The 17,712-nt window shown below is 53.6% G+C and overlaps 1 protein-coding gene across 1 annotated transcript in view; it reads left to right on the top strand.

Annotated features, from left to right (window-relative positions):
• The window catches only part of cps1 (carbamoyl-phosphate synthase 1, mitochondrial), a 180,468-nt gene that overhangs the window by 120,253 nt on the left and 42,503 nt on the right, over nucleotides 1-17,712 (top strand). The window contains exons 25-26 of the mRNA XM_073046354.1: nucleotides 830-1,011; nucleotides 17,049-17,243. Coding sequence (XP_072902455.1) covers nucleotides 830-1,011; nucleotides 17,049-17,243 — 377 coding nt within the window. The remainder of the gene's footprint in view (nucleotides 1-829; nucleotides 1,012-17,048; nucleotides 17,244-17,712) is intronic.

Below are 17,712 nucleotides of genomic sequence, written 5' to 3'. Positions count from 1 at the left end.
TCGATAGGCCAAATGGCCTAATTCTGCTCCTATGTCTTATGGTCTTACAGTCTTCCCTTCAGCACAAATAGTAGAATTTTCTGGGTAACTTAGTTGAAGTCTGTGAGGTGATTTGTTACACATGAAGTGGTTGATGCATTCGGTATTAATATGGCCCATATTGCCTCTGCTGTTCCTCCTTGCTGCCATTAATGTGACAAGCTGCGAGCTGTGTAAGGACTGTTCACTCTGGGTTCTTCCCTTCCCACGCTGTTGTGCCTCTTTTTTCCCCCCGAGTTTCTTTTTATTTCAAACATTTCAGAATAACACGTTGCATATATGTACGGTGCTGTGTGTGTGTTTTAAAACATGTGCGTGTCTCCATGTGAGAACAAGAGCGTGTTGTCCGTAATAATGTTTCCAGTACTTTATAACACGTTGTGTCTGAAGAAAACACTGCGTTGCTACACCGAGTTCCCTCTGCCCCTGAGGGGAGTGGTAACAAACACTGTGCTGAACCCGTCTGCTACTCAGAGGAAGTCCACATCCTCTGGGCCTACGTACGGCACAATGTTTCTGGGATCCCTGCCCCGCATAATCCTTTTTCTTGGTTTTCTGGGATATCCCTTAACCTTGAAATGCATTGTAGGTTCTCCACCCAGCATACTGAGGAGTGGGGGGGTGGGGGGAGGGGAGGCAGGTCCTGCTTCATCTCTCATGACAGGGGGACACGGGATCAAATCCCAGCAGAACCTGAGGAGAACGATGCGGAATCACACCCATCTTGGCATGCGTGCTGCTTCCTGCAGCCCAGTGACTCCTTCTAGAGATCTGGATTTTTGTTTACCAGGCAGCAGCGTGGAATTTGACTGGTGTGCCGTCTCCAGCATCCGCACCCTGCGGCATCTCGGCAAGAAGACGGTGGTCGTAAACCACAATCCGGAAACGGTCAGCACTGATTTTGATGAGTGTGACAGGCTCTACTTTGAGGAGCTCTCATTGGAAAGAATCCTGGACATCTATGAACAAGAGGTAAGACAGCTCTTCACCCAGAGCTCTGTCACCAACTGGCCTTTTTAGTGTTCTCCTACACTGTTACAATGACATCACATCTTTTGGGCTAAGGATCGAATATTTCAAATTTACATTGCTCACTCTTGTATTTCTGACAGTATCAAGTGGCTACTTCTCTTTTAGTTGGCTTGACTTTTCTTCCTCCTTTGGTGTATCCTGGTCTATGGAAAATGTCCCCAATGCTTTCCTATTCAAAGCACGTATTATAGATTCAGAAGGTTAATGTGATAATAATAATAATGGCTGCATTTTCATTTAGTCTCACCGATCATGGTATTTCCTTTCTTCTACACACCTGAACCCTACATTCTCTGTGACAGATCAGTCCCAATCAGTACTGGGCCCCGGTGTTCTACAGCAACAGACCCATCCCCGCCAGTACTGTACCCCAGTGTTACACAGTGACAGACCCGTCCCCACCAGTACTGTACCCCAGTGTTACACAGTGACAGACCCGTCCCCACCAGTACTGTACCCCAGTGTTACAGTGACCGACCCATCCCCACGAGTACTGTACCCCAGTGTTACACAGTGACAGACCCATCCCCACCAGTACTGTACCCCAGTGTTACACAGTGACAGACCCATCCCCACCAGTACTGTACCCCAGTGTTACACAGTGACAGACCCATCCCCACCAGTACTGTACCCCAGTGTTACAGTGACAGACCCATCCCCACGAGTACTGTACCCCAGTGTTACACAGTGACAGATCCATCCCCACCAGTACTGTACCACAGTGTTACACAGTGACAGACCCATCCCCACCAGTACTGTATCCCAGTGTTACACAGTGACAGACCCATCCCCACCAGTACTGCACCCCAGTGTTACACAGTGACAAACCCGTCCCCACCAGTACTGTACCCCAGTGTTACACAGTGACAGACCCATCCCCACCAGTACTGTACCCCAGTGTTACACAGTGACAGACCCATCCCCACCAGTACTGTACCCCAGTGTTACACAGTGACAGACCCATCCCCACCAGTACTGTACCCCAGTGTTACACAGTGACTGACCCAGCCCCACCAGTACTGTACCCCAGTGTTACACAGTGACAGACCCATCCCCACCAGTACTGTACCCCAGTGTTACACAGTGACAGACCCATCCCCACCAGTACTGTACCCCAGTGTTACACAGTGACAGACCCATCCCCACCAGTACTGTACCCCAGTGTTACACAGTGACTGACCCAGCCCCACCAGTACTGTACCCCAGTGTTACACAGTGACAGACCCGTCCCCACCAGTACTGTACCCCAGTGTTACACAGTGACAGACCCGTCCCCACCAGTACTGTACCCCAGTGTTACACAGTGACAGACCCGTCCCCACCAGTACTGTACCCCAGTGTTACACAGTGACAGACCCATCCCCACCATTACTGTGCCCCAGTGTTATACAGTGACAGACCCATCCCCACCAGTACTGTACCCCAGTGTTACACAGTGACAGACCCATCCCCACCAGTACTGTACCCCAGTGTTACACAGTGACAGACCCGTCCCCACCAGTACTGTACCCCAGTGTTACACAGTGACAGACCCGTCCCCACCAGTACTGTACCCCAGTGTTAGTGACAGACCCATCTCCACCAGTACTGTACCCCAGTGTTAGTGACAGACCCATCCCCACCAGTACTGTACCCCAATGTTATACAGTGACAGACCCATCCCCACCAGTACTGTACCCCAGTGTTACACAGTGACAGACCCATCCCCGCCAGTACTGTACCCCAGTGTTACACAGTGACAGACCCGTCCCCACCAGTACTGTACCCCAGTGTTACACAGTGACAGACCCATCCCCACCAGTACTGTACCCCAGTGTTACACAGTGACAGACCCGTCCCTACCAGTACTGTACCCCAGTGTTACACAGTGACAGACCCATCCCCACCAGTACTGTACCCCAGTGTTATACAGTGACAGACCCATCCCCACCAGTACTGTACCCCAGTGTTACACAGTGACAGACCCAACCCCACCAGTACTGTACCCCAGTGTTACAGTGACATACCCATCCCCACCAGTACTGTACCCCAGTGTTACACAGTGACAGACCCGTCCCCACCAGTACTGTACCCCAGTGTTACAGTGACAGACCCATCCCCACCAGTACTGTACCCCAGTGTTACACAGTGACAGACCCGTCCCCACCAGTACTGTACCCCAGTGTTACACAGTGACAGACCCGTCCCCACCAGTACTGTACCCCAGTGTTACAGTGACAGACCCATCCCCACGAGTACTGTACCCCAGTGTTACACAGTGACAGACCCATCCCCACCAGTACTGTACCCCAGTGTTACAGTGACAGACCCATCCCCACCAGTACTGTACCCCAGTGTTACACAGTGACAGATCCATCCCCACCAGTACTGTACCACAGTGTTACACAGTGACAGACCCATCCCCACCAGTACTGTATCCCAGTGTTACACAGTGACAGACCCATCCCCACCAGTACTGCACCCCAGTGTTACACAGTGACAGACCCGTCCCCACCAGTACTGTACCCCAGTGTTACACAGTGACAGACCCATCCCCACCAGTACTGTACCCCAGTGTTACACAGTGACAGACCCATCCCCACCAGTACTGTACCCCAGTGTTACACAGTGACAGACCCATCCCCACCAGTACTGTACCCCAGTGTTACACAGTGACTGACCCAGCCCCACCAGTACTGTACCCCAGTGTTACACAGTGACAGACCCATCCCCACCAGTACTGTACCCCAGTGTTACACAGTGACAGACCCATCCCCACCAGTACTGTACCCCAGTGTTACACAGTGACAGACCCATCCCCACCAGTACTGTACCCCAGTGTTACACAGTGACTGACCCAGCCCCACCAGTACTGTACCCCAGTGTTACACAGTGACAGACCCGTCCCCACCAGTACTGTACCCCAGTGTTACACAGTGACAGACCCGTCCCCACCAGTACTGTACCCCAGTGTTACACAGTGACAGACCCGTCCCCACCAGTACTGTACCCCAGTGTTACACAGTGACAGACCCATCCCCACCAGTACTGTGCCCCAGTGTTATACAGTGACAGACCCATCCCCACCAGTACTGTACCCCAGTGTTACACAGTGACAGACCCATCCCCACCAGTACTGTACCCCAGTGTTACACAGTGACAGACCCGTCCCCACCAGTACTGTACCCCAGTGTTACACAGTGACAGACCCGTCCCCACCAGTACTGTACCCCAGTGTTAGTGACAGACCCATCTCCACCAGTACTGTACCCCAGTGTTAGTGACAGACCCATCCCCACCAGTACTGTACCCCAATGTTATACAGTGACAGACCCATCCCCACCAGTACTGTACCCCAGTGTTACACAGTGACAGACCCATCCCCGCCAGTACTGTACCCCAGTGTTACACAGTGACAGACCCGTCCCCACCAGTACTGTACCCCAGTGTTACACAGTGACAGACCCATCCCCACCAGTACTGTACCCCAGTGTTACACAGTGACAGACCCGTCCCTACCAGTACTGTACCCCAGTGTTACACAGTGACAGACCCATCCCCACCAGTACTGTACCCCAGTGTTATACAGTGACAGACCCATCCCCACCAGTACTGTACCCCAGTGTTACACAGTGACAGACCCAACCCCACCAGTACTGTACCCCAGTGTTACAGTGACAGACCCATCCCCACCAGTACTGTACCCCAGTGTTACACAGTGACAGACCCGTCCCCACCAGTACTGTACCCCAGTGTTACAGTGACAGACCCATCCCCACGAGTACTGTACCCCAGTGTTACACAGTGACAGACCCATCCCCACCAGTACTGTACCCCAGTGTTACACAGTGACAGACCCATCCCCACCAGTACTGTACCCCAGTGTTACACAGTGACAGACCCATCCCCACCAGTACTGTACCCCAGTGTTACACAGTGACTGACCCAGCCCCACCAGTACTGTACCCCAGTGTTACACAGTGACAGACCCATCCCCACCAGTACTGTACCCCAGTGTTACACAGTGACAGACCCATCCCCACCAGTACTGTACCCCAGTGTTACACAGTGACAGACCCATCCCCACCAGTACTGTACCCCAGTGTTACACAGTGACTGACCCAGCCCCACCAGTACTGTACCCCAGTGTTACACAGTGACAGACCCATCCCCACCAGTACTGTACCCCAGTGTTACACAGTCACAGACCCGTCCCCACCAGTACTGTACCCCAGTGTTACACAGTGACAGACCCGTCCCCACCAGTACTGTACCCCAGTGTTACACAGTGACAGACCCATCCCCACCAGTACTGTGCCCCAGTGTTATACAGTGACAGACCCATCCCCACCAGTACCGTACCCCAGTGTTACACAGTGACAGACCCATCCCCACCAGTACTGTACCCCAGTGTTACACAGTGACAGACCCGTCCCCACCAGTACTGTACCCCAGTGTTACATAGTGACAGACCCGTCCCCACCAGTACTGTACCCCAGTGTTAGTGACAGACACATCTCCACCAGTACTGTACCCCAGTGTTAGTGACAGACCCATCCCCACCAGTACTGTACCCCAATGTTATACAGTGACAGACCCATCCCCACCAGTACTGTACCCCAGTGTTACACAGTGACAGACCCATCCCCGCCAGTACTGTACCCCAGTGTTACACAGTGACAGACCCGTCCCCACCAGTACTGTACCCCAGTGTTACACAGTGACAGACCCATCCCCACCAGTACTGTACCCCAGTGTTACACAGTGACAGACCCGTCCCTACCAGTACTGTACCCCAGTGTTACACAGTGACAGACCCAACCCCACCAGTACTGTACCCCAGTGTTACAGTGACAGACCCATCCCCACCAGTACTGTACCCCAGTGTTACACAGTGACAGACCCGTCCCCACCAGTACTGTACCCCAGTGTTACAGTGACAGACCCATCCCCACGAGTACTGTACCCCAGTGTTACACAGTGACAGACCCATCCCCACCAGTACTGTACCACAGTGTTACACAGTGACAGACCCATCCCCACCAGTACTGTATCCCAGTGTTACACAGTGACAGACCCATCCCCACCAGTACTGCACCCCAGTGTTACACAGTGACAGACCCGTCCCCACCAGTACTGTACCCCAGTGTTACACAGTGACAGACCCATCCCCACCAGTACTGTACCCCAGTGTTACACAGTGACAGACCCATCCCCACCAGTACTGTACCCCAGTGTTACACAGTGACAGACCCATCCCCAACAGGACTGTACCCCAGTGTTACACAGTGACAGACCCATCCCCACCAGTACTGTACCCCAGTGTTACACAGTGACAGACCCAGCCCCACCAGTACTGTACCCCAGTGTTACACAGTGACAGACCCATCCCCACCAGTACTGTACCCCAGTGTTACACAGTGACAGACCCATCCCCACCAGTACTGTACCCCAGTGTTACACAGTGACAGACCCATCCCCACCAGTACTGTACCCCAGTGTTACACAGTGACAGACCCATCCCCACCAGTACTGTACCCCAGTGTTACACAGTGACAGACCCATCCCCACCAGTACTGTACCCCAGTGTTACACAGTGACAGACCCGTCCCCACCAGTACTGTGCCCCAGTGTTATACAGTGACAGACCCATCCCCACCAGTACTGTACCCCAGTGTTACACAGTGACAGACCCATCCCCACCAGTACTGTACCCCAGTGTTATACAGTGACAGACCCATCCCCGCCAGTACTGTACCCCAGTGTTACACAGTGACAGACCCGTCCCCACCAGTACTGTACCCCAGTGTTACACAGTGACAGACCCGTCCCCACCAGTACTGTACCCCAATGTTACACAGTGACAGACCCGTCCCCACCAGTACTGTACCCCAGTGTTACACAGTGACAGACCCATCCCCACCAATACTGTACCCCAGTGTTATACAGTGACAGACCCATCCCCACCAGTACTGTACCCCAGTGTTACACAGTGACAGACCCAACCCCACCAGTACTGTACCCCAGTGTTACAGTGACAGACCCATCCCCACCAGTACTGTACCCCAGTGTTACACAGTGACAGACCCATCCCCACCAGTACTGTACCCCAGTGTTACACAGTGACAGACCCGTCCCCACCAGTACTGTACCCCAGTGTTACACAGTGACAGACCCATCCCCACCAGTACTGTACCCCAGTGTTACACAGTGACAGACCCGTCCCCACCAGTACTGTACCCCAGTGTTAGTGACAGACCCATCTCCACCAGTACTGTACCCCAGTGTTAGTGACAGACCCATCCCCACCAGTACTGTACCCCAATGTTATACAGTGACAGACCCATCCCCACCAGTACTGTACCCCAGTGTTACACAGTGACAGACCCATCCCCGCCAGTACTGTACCCCAGTGTTACACAGTGACAGACCCGTCCCCACCAATACTGTACCCCAGTGTTACACAGTGACAGACCCATCCCCACCAGTACTGTACCCCAGTGTTACACAGTGACAGACCCGTCCCCACCAATACTGTACCCCAGTGTTACACAGTGACAGACCCATCCCCACCAGTACTGTACCCCAGTGTTACACAGTGACAGACCCGTCCCGACCAGTACTGTACCCCAGTGTTACACAGTGACAGACCCATCCCCACCAGTACTGTACCCCAGTGTTATACAGTGACAGACCCGTCCCCACCAGTACTGTGCCCCAGTGTTACAGTGACAGACCCATCCCCACCAGTACTGTACCCCAGTGTTACACAGTGACAGACCCAACCCCACCAGTACTGTACCCCAGTGTTACACAGTGACAGACCCATCCCCACCAGTACTGTACCCCAGTGTTATACAGTGACAGACCCGTCCCCACCAGTACTGTACCCCAGTGTTACAGTGACAGTCCCATCCCCACCAGTACTGTACCCCAGTGTTACACAGTGACAGACCCGTCCCCACCAGTACTGTACCCCAGTGTTACAGTGACAGACCCATCCCCACCAGTACTGTACCCCAGTGTTACACAGTGACAGACCCATCCCCACCAGTACTGTACCCCAGTGTTACACAGTGACAGACCCATCCCCACCAGTACTGTACCCCAGTGTTACACAGTGACAGACCCATCCCCACCAGTACTGTACCCTAGTGTTATACAGTGACAGACCCATCCCCACCAGTACTGTACCCCAGTGTTATACAGTGACAGACCCGTCCCCACCAGTACTGTACCCCAGTGTTACAGTGACAGACCCATCCCCACCAGTACTGTACCCCAGTGTTACAGTGACAGACCCATCCCCACCAGTACTGTACCCCAGTGTTATACAGTGACAGACCCATCCCCACCGGTACCGTACCCCAGTGTAACACAGTGACAGACCCGTCCCCACCAGTACTGTACGCCAGTGTTATACAGTGACAGACCCATCCCCACCAGTACTGTACCCCAGTGTTATACAGTGACAGACCCGTCCCCACCTGTACTGTACCCCAATGTTACACAGTGACAGACCCATCCCCACCAGTACTGTACCCCAGTGTTACACAGTGACAGACCCGTCCCCACCAGTACTGTGTCCCAGTGTTATACAGTGACAGACCCATCCCCACCAGTACTGCACCCCAGTATTATACAGTGACAGACCCATTCCCACCAGTATGTACCCCAGTGTTATACAGCGGCAGACCCATCCCCACCAGTACTGTACCCCAGTGTTACAGTGACAGACCCATCCCCACCAGTACTGTACCCCAGTGTTACACAGTGACAGACCCATCCCCACCAGTACTGCACCCCAGTGTTATACAGTGACAGACCCATCCCCACCAATACTGTACCCCAGTGTTATACAGCGGCAGACCCATCCCCACCAGTACTGTACCCCAGTGTTACAGTGACAGACCCATCCCCACCAGTACTGTACCCCAGTGTTACACAGTGACAGACCCGTGCCCACCAGTACTGTGCCCCAGTGTTACAGTGACAGACCCATCCCCACCAGTACTGTACCCCAGTGTTATACAGTGACAGACCCGTCCCCACCAGTACTCTACCCCAGTGTTACACAGTGACAGACCCAACCCCACCAGTACTGTTCCCCAGTGTTACACAGTGTCAGACCCGTCCCCACCAGTACTGTACCCCAGTGTTATACAGTGACAGACCCAACCCCACCAGTACTGTACCCCAGTGTTACACAGTGACAGACCCATCCCCACCAGTACTGTACCCCAGTGTTACACAGTGACAGACCCATCCCCACCAGTACTGTACCCCAATGTTACACAGTGACAGACCCATCCCCACCAGTACTGTACCCCAGTGTTACACAGTGACAGACCCAACCCCACCAGTACTGTACCCCAGTGTTACACAGTGACAGACCCGTACCCACCAGTACTGTACCCCAGTGTTACACAGTGACATACCCATCCCCACCAGTACTGTACCCCAGTGTTACACAGTGACAGACCCATCCCCAGCAGTACTGTACCCCAATGTTACACAGTGACAGACCCGTCCCCACCAGTACTGTACCCCAATGTTACACAGTGACAGACCCGTCCCCACCAGTACTGAACCACAGTGTTACACAGTGACAGACCCGTCCCCACCAGTACTGTACCCCAGTGTTATACAGTGACAGACCCATCCCCACCAGTACTGTACCCCAATGTTACACAGTGACAGACCCGTCCCTACCAGTACTGTGCCCCAGTGTTATACAGTGACAGACCCGTCCCCACCAGTACTGTACCCCAGTGTTACACAGTGACAGACCCGTCCCCACCAGTACTGTACCCCAGTGTTATACAGTGACAGACCCATCCCCACCAGTACTGTACCCCAGTGTTACACAGTGACAGACCCGTCCCTACCAGTACTGTACCCCAGTGTTACACAGTGACAGACCCATCCCCACCAGTACTGTACCCCAGTGTTACACAGTGACAGACCCGTCCCTACCAGTACTGTACCCCAGTGTAACACAGTGACAGACCAATCCCCACCAGTACTGTACCCCAGTGTTATACAGTGACAGACCCAACCCCACTAGTACTGTACCCCAGTGTTACACAGTGACAGACCCATCCCCACCAGTACTGTACCCCAGTGTTATACAGTGACAGACCCGTCCCCACCAGTACTGTACCCCAGTGTTACACAGTGACAGACCCATCCCCACCAGTACTGTACCCCAGTGTTATACAGTGACAGACCCATCCCCACCAGTACCGTACTCCAATGTTATAGTGACAGACCCATCCCCACCAGTACTGTACCCCAGTGTTACACAGTGACAGACCCATCCCCACCAGTACCGTACCCCAATGTTATACAGTGACAGACCCATCCCCACCAGTACTGTACCCCAGTGTTATACAGAGACAGACCCGTCCCCACCAGTACTGTACCCCAGTGTTACAGTGACAGACCCATCCCCACCAGTACTGTACCCCAGTGTTACAGTGACAGACCCATCCCCACCAGTACTGTACCCCAGTGTTATACAGTGACAGACCCATCCCCACCAGTACCGTACTCCAATGTTATAGTGACAGACCCATCCCCACCAGTACTGTACCCCAGTGTTACACAGTGACAGACCCATCCCCACCAGTACCGTACCCCAATGTTATACAGTGACAGACCCATCCCCACCAGTACTGTACCCCAGTGTTATACAGAGACAGACCCGTCCCCACCAGTACTGTACCCCAGTGTTACAGTGACAGACCCATCCCCACCAGTACTGTACCCCAGTGTTACAGTGACAGACCCATCCCCACCAGTACTGTACCCCAGTGTTATACAGTGACAGACCCATCCCCACCGGTACCATACCCCAGTGTAACACAGTGACAGACCCGTCCCCACCAGTACTGTACGCCAGTGTTATACAGTGACAGACCCATCCCCACCAGTACTGTACCCCAGTGTTATACAGTGACAGACCCGTCCCCACCAGTACTGTACCCCAATGTTACACAGTGACAGACCCTTCCCCACCAGTACTGTACCCCAGTGTTACACAGTGACAGACCATCCCCACCAGAACTGTACCCCAGTGTTACACAATGACAGACCCGTCCCTACCAGTACTGTGCCCCAGTGTTATACAGTGACAGACCCGTCCCCACCAGTACTGTACCCCAGTGTTATACAGTGACAGACCCGTCCCCACCAGTACTGTACTCTAGTGTTACACAGTGACAGACCCATCCCCACCAGTACTGTACCCCAGTGTTACACAGTGACAGACCCGTCCCCACCAGTACTGTGTCCCAGTGTTATACAGTGACAGACCCATCCCCACCAGTACTGCACCCCAGTATTATACAGTGACAGACCCATCCCCACCAGTATGTACCCCAGTGTTATACAGCGGCAGACCCATCCCCACCAGTACTGTACCCCAGTGTTACAGTGACAGACCCATCCCCACCAGTACTGTACCCCAGTGTTACACAGTGACAGACCCATCCCCACCAGTACTGCACCCCAGTGTTATACAGTGACAGACCCATCCCCACCAATACTGTACCCCAGTGTTATACAGCGGCAGACCCATCCCCACCAGTACTGTACCCCAGTGTTACAGTGACAGACCCATCCCCACCAGTACTGTACCCCAGTGTTACACAGTGACAGACCCGTGCCCACCAGTACTGTGCCCCAGTGTTACAGTGACAGACCCATCCCCACCAGTACTGTACCCCAGTGTTATACAGTGACAGACCCGTCCCCACCAGTACTCTACCCCAGTGTTACACAGTGACAGACCCAACCCCAGCAGTACTGTTCCCCAGTGTTATACAGTGACAGACCCATCCCCACCAGTACTGTACCCCAGTGTTATACAGAGACAGACCCGTCCCCACCAGTACTGTACCCCAGTGTTACAGTGACAGACCCATCCCCACCAGTACTGTACCCCAGTGTTACAGTGACAGACCCATCCCCACCAGTACTGTACCCCAGTGTTATACAGTGACAGACCCATCCCCACCAGTACCGTACTCCAATGTTATAGTGACAGACCCATCCCCACCAGTACTGTACCCCAGTGTTACACAGTGACAGACCCATCCCCACCAGTACCGTACCCCAATGTTATACAGTGACAGACCCATCCCCACCAGTACTGTACCCCAGTGTTATACAGAGACAGACCCGTCCCCACCAGTACTGTACCCCAGTGTTACAGTGACAGACCCATCCCCACCAGTACTGTACCCCAGTGTTACAGTGACAGACCCATCCCCACCAGTACTGTACCCCAGTGTTATACAGTGACAGACCCATCCCCACCGGTACCATACCCCAGTGTAACACAGTGACAGACCCGTCCCCACCAGTACTGTACGCCAGTGTTATACAGTGACAGACCCATCCCCACCAGTACTGTACCCCAGTGTTATACAGTGACAGACCCGTCCCCACCAGTACTGTACCCCAATGTTACACAGTGACAGACCCTTCCCCACCAGTACTGTACCCCAGTGTTACACAGTGACAGACCATCCCCACCAGAACTGTACCCCAGTGTTACACAGTGACAGACCCGTCCCTACCAGTACTGTGCCCCAGTGTTATACAGTGACAGACCCGTCCCCACCAGTACTGTACCCCAGTGTTATACAGTGACAGACCCGTCCCCACCAGTACTGTACTCTAGTGTTACACAGTGACAGACCCATCCCCACCAGTACTGTACCCCAGTGTTACACAGTGACAGACCCGTCCCCACCAGTACTGTGTCCCAGTGTTATACAGTGACAGACCCATCCCCACCAGTACTGCACCCCAGTATTATACAGTGACAGACCCATCCCCACCAGTATGTACCCCAGTGTTATACAGCGGCAGACCCATCCCCACCAGTACTGTACCCCAGTGTTACAGTGACAGACCCATCCCCACCAGTACTGTACCCCAGTGTTACACAGTGACAGACCCATCCCCACCAGTACTGCACCCCAGTGTTATACAGTGACAGACACATCCCCACCAATACTGTACCCCAGTGTTATACAGCGGCAGACCCATCCCCACCAGTACTGTACCCCAGTGTTACAGTGACAGACCCATCCCCACCAGTACTGTACCCCAGTGTTACACAGTGACAGACCCGTGCCCACCAGTACTGTGCCCCAGTGTTACAGTGACAGACCCATCCCCACCAGTACTGTACCCCAGTGTTATACAGTGACAGACCCGTCCCCACCAGTACTCTACCCCAGTGTTACACAGTGACAGACCCAACCCCAGCAGTACTGTTCCCCAGTGTTACACAGTGTCAGACCCGTCCCCACCAGTACTGTACCCCAGTGTTATACAGTGACAGACCCAACCCCACCAGTACTGTACCCCAGTGTTACACAGTGGCAGACCCATCCCCACCAGTACTGTACCCCAGTGTTACACAGTGACAGACCCATCCCCACCAGTACTGTACCCCAATGTTACACAGTGACAGACCCATCCCCACCAGTACTGTACCCCAGTGTTACACAGTGACAGACCCAACCCCACCAGTACTGTACCCCAGTGTTACACAGTGACAGACCCGTACCCACCAGTACTGTACCCCAGTGTTACACAGTGACAGACCCATCCCCACCAGTACTGTACCCCAGTGTTACACAGTGACAGACCCATCCCCAGCAGTACTGTACCCCAATGTTACACAGTGACAGACCCGTCCCCACCAGTACTGTACCCCAATGTTACACAGTGACAGACCCGTCCCCACCAGTACTGAACCCCAGTGTTACACAGTGACAGACCCGTCCCCACCAGTACTGTACCCCAGTGTTACACAGTGACAGACCCATCCCCACCAGTACTGTACCCCAATGTTACACAGTGACAGACCCGTCCCTACCAGTACTGTGCCCCAGTGTTATACAGTGACAGACCCGTCCCCACCAGTACTGTACCCCAGTGTTACACAGTGACAGACCCGTCCCCACCAGTATTGTACCCCAGTGTTATACAGTGACAGACCCATCCCCACCAGTACTGTACCCCAGTGTTACACAGTGACAGACCAGTCCCTACCGGTACTGTACCCCAGTGTTACACAGTGACAGACCCATCCCCACCAGTACTGTACCCCAGTGTTACACAGTGACAGACCCGTCCCTACCAGTACTGTACCCCAGTGTAACACAGTGACAGACCAATCCCCACCAGTACTGTACCCCAGTGTTATACAGTGACAGACCCAACCCCACTAGTACTGTACCCCAGTGTTACACAGTGACAGACCCATCCCCACCAGTACTGTACCCCAGTGTTATACAGTGACAGACCCGTCCCCACCAGTACTGTACCCCAGTGTTACACAGTGACAGACCCGTCCCCACCAGTACTGTACCCCAGTGTTATACAGTGACAGACCCGTCCCCACCAGTACTGTACTCTAGTGTTACACAGTGACAGACCCATCCCCACCAGTACTGTACCCCAGTGTTACACAGTGACAGACCCGTCCCCACCAGTACTGTGTCCCAGTGTTATACAGTGACAGACCCATCCCCACCAGTACTGCACCCCAGTATTATACAGTGACAGACCCATCCCCACCAGTATGTACCCCAGTGTTATACAGCGGCAGACCCATCCCCACCAGTACTGTACCCCAGTGTTACAGTGACAGACCCATCCCCACCAGTACTGTACCCCAGTGTTACACAGTGACAGACCCATCCCCACCAGTACTGCACCCCAGTGTTATACAGTGACAGACCCATCCCCACCAATACTGTACCCCAGTGTTATACAGCGGCAGACCCATCCCCACCAGTACTGTACCCCAGTGTTACACAGTGACAGACCCGTGCCCACCAGTACTGTGCCCCAGTGTTACAGTGACAGACCCATCCCCACCAGTACTGTACCCCAGTGTTATACAGTGACAGACCCGTCCCCACCAGTACTCTACCCCAGTGTTACACAGTGACAGACCCAACCCCACCAGTACTGTTCCCCAGTGTTACACAGTGTCAGACCCGTCCCCACCAGTACTGTACCCCAGTGTTATACAGTGACAGACCCAACCCCACCAGTACTGTACCCCAGTGTTACACAGTGACAGACCCATCCCCACCAGTACTGTATCCCAGTGTTACACAGTGACAGACCCATCCCCACCAGTACTGTACCCCAGTGTTACACAGTGACAGAACCAACCCCACCAGTACTGTACCCCAGTGTTACACAGTGACAGACCCGTACCCACCAGTACTGTACCCCAGTGTTACACAGTGACAGACCCATCCCCACCAGTACTGTACCCCAGTGTTACACAGTGACAGACCCATCCCCAGCAGTACTGTACCCCAATGTTACACAGTGACAGACCCGTCCCCACCAGTACTGTACCCCAATGTTACACAGTGACAGACCCGTCCCCACCAGTACTGAACCCCAGTGTTACACAGTGACAGACCCGTCCCCACCAGTACTGTACCCCAGTGTTATACAGTGACAGACCCATCCCCACCAGTACTGTACCCCAATGTTACACAGTGACAGACCCGTCCCTACCAGTACTGTGCCCCAGTGTTATACAGTGACAGACCCGTCCCCACCAGTACTGTACCCCAGTGTTACACAGTGGCAGACCCGTCCCCACCAGTACTGTACCCCAGTGTTATACAGTGACAGACCCATCCCCACCAGTACTGTACCCCAGTGTTACACAGTGACAGACCCGTCCCTACCAGTACTGTACCCCAGTGTTACACAGTGACAGACCCGTCCCTACCAGTACTGTACCCCAGTGTAACACAGTGACAGACCAATCCCCACCAGTACTGTACCCCAGTGTTATACAGTGACAGACCCAACCCCACTAGTACTGTACCCCAGTGTTACACAGTGACAGACCCATCCCCACCAGTACTGTACCCCAGTGTTATACAGTGACAGACCCGTCCCCACCAGTACTGTACCCCAGTGTTACACAATGACAGACCCATCCCCACCAGTACTGTACCCCAGTGTTATACAGTGACAGACCCATCCGCACCAGTATCGTACCCCAGTGTTATACAGTTTCAGACCCATCCCCACCAGTACTGTACCCCTGTGTTACAGTGACAGACCCATCCCCACCAGTACTGTACCCCAGTGTTACACAGTGACAGACCCATCCCCACCAGTACTGTACCCCAGTGTTACACAGTGACAGACCCATCCCCACCAGTACTGTACCCCAGTGTTACAGTGACAGACCCATCCCCACCAGTACTGTACCCCAGTGTTACACAGTGACAGACCCATCCCCACCAGTACTGTACCCCAGTGTTACACAGTGACAGACCCGTCCCCACCAGTACTGTACCCCAGTGTTACAGTGACAGACCCAACCCCACCAGTACTGTACCCCAGTGTTACACAGTGACAGACCCATCCCCACCAGTACTGTACCCCAGTGTTACAGTGACAGACCCATCCCCACCAGTACTGTACCCCAGTGTTATACAGTGACAGACCCATCCCCACCAGTACTGTACCCCAGTGTTACACAGTGACAGACCCATCCCCACCAGTACTGAACCCCAGTGTTACACAGTGACAGACCCGTCCCCACCAGTACTGTGCCCCAGTGTTACACAGTGACAGACCCATCCCCACCAGTACTGTACCGCAGTGTTAATGCAATGGCAGGCTTGTCCCTGTCAGTACTGTAGCCCAGCATTATACAGGGACAGACCTATCCCCATAGGTAATGTTCCCCAGTGTTATTTACAACAGTTCCGTCCCCACCAGTGATATATAGTGACAGACCTGTTCCCACTGGCAGTGTGTTGCTAATTTTGAACAGATCAGTTTAACCTTCCCTGAAACTTGCAGGAGCTCCCAAGTTGTCCTGTCTCTGATTGACTATGTGCCCTAAATGATATGTTGTGTTGGTTTGTAGTGTATTGAGCAGTGGGTTATTAAGCTTTTGGAATTGTGACTTGTTTTTCTCTCAGGATTGCAAAGGGTCCATTATTTCAGTGGGTGGGCAGATTCCAAACAACCTGGCCCTCCCCTTGTACAAGTATGGTGTGAACATCCTGGGCACCAACCCAAAGCAGATTGACCGGGCCGAGGACCGCTCCGCTTTCTCTGCGGTGCTTGACGAACTCGAGGTGTCCCAGGCCCCGTGGACAGCCGCTCATACACTGGTAAGTAGTCACAACAACATCTGATGGAAAATCATGAGCCAGGCTCTCTGAGGAAAGTGCCCCTCCTGTTCTTGATCCCTGATCCAGTAACTCAGCTCCCAGCCAGCAATCCCACCTATTGCTATCCCTATTGTCTTCCTGCATCCCTGCACCTTCTCTCTCCCGTGCCTGTCAACTTCCCTTCGATTATTTTTGTATTTACCCCACACAGAGGGTAATTGAGTGGCCAGTTAACCTTATCCACACGTTACTGGGACGTGGAAGGAGACCATGGTATCCAGTGAAAAGCCTCGGTCGCAGGGGTATCGTGCAGACCGACCTGAGGTCAGGAGTGAACCCATATTGGTGAAGCTTTGAGGCAGTAGTTTTACCAACTAAGCCACCGTACGGCCATGTTTATCCCTCCCCCACTGACCTCAGTGACCCTCTCTGAACCCCAATCTCTCTGCCTCTATTCCCGAATTTTAAT

The sequence above is a fragment of the Hemitrygon akajei genome, chromosome 5 (genome assembly GCF_048418815.1).
Source record: "Hemitrygon akajei chromosome 5, sHemAka1.3, whole genome shotgun sequence".
Taxonomy (NCBI): Eukaryota; Metazoa; Chordata; class Chondrichthyes; order Myliobatiformes; family Dasyatidae; genus Hemitrygon; species Hemitrygon akajei.
The sequence above is the reverse complement of the archived record's forward strand: the minus strand, read 5'-3'. Positions and strand labels throughout refer to the sequence as shown.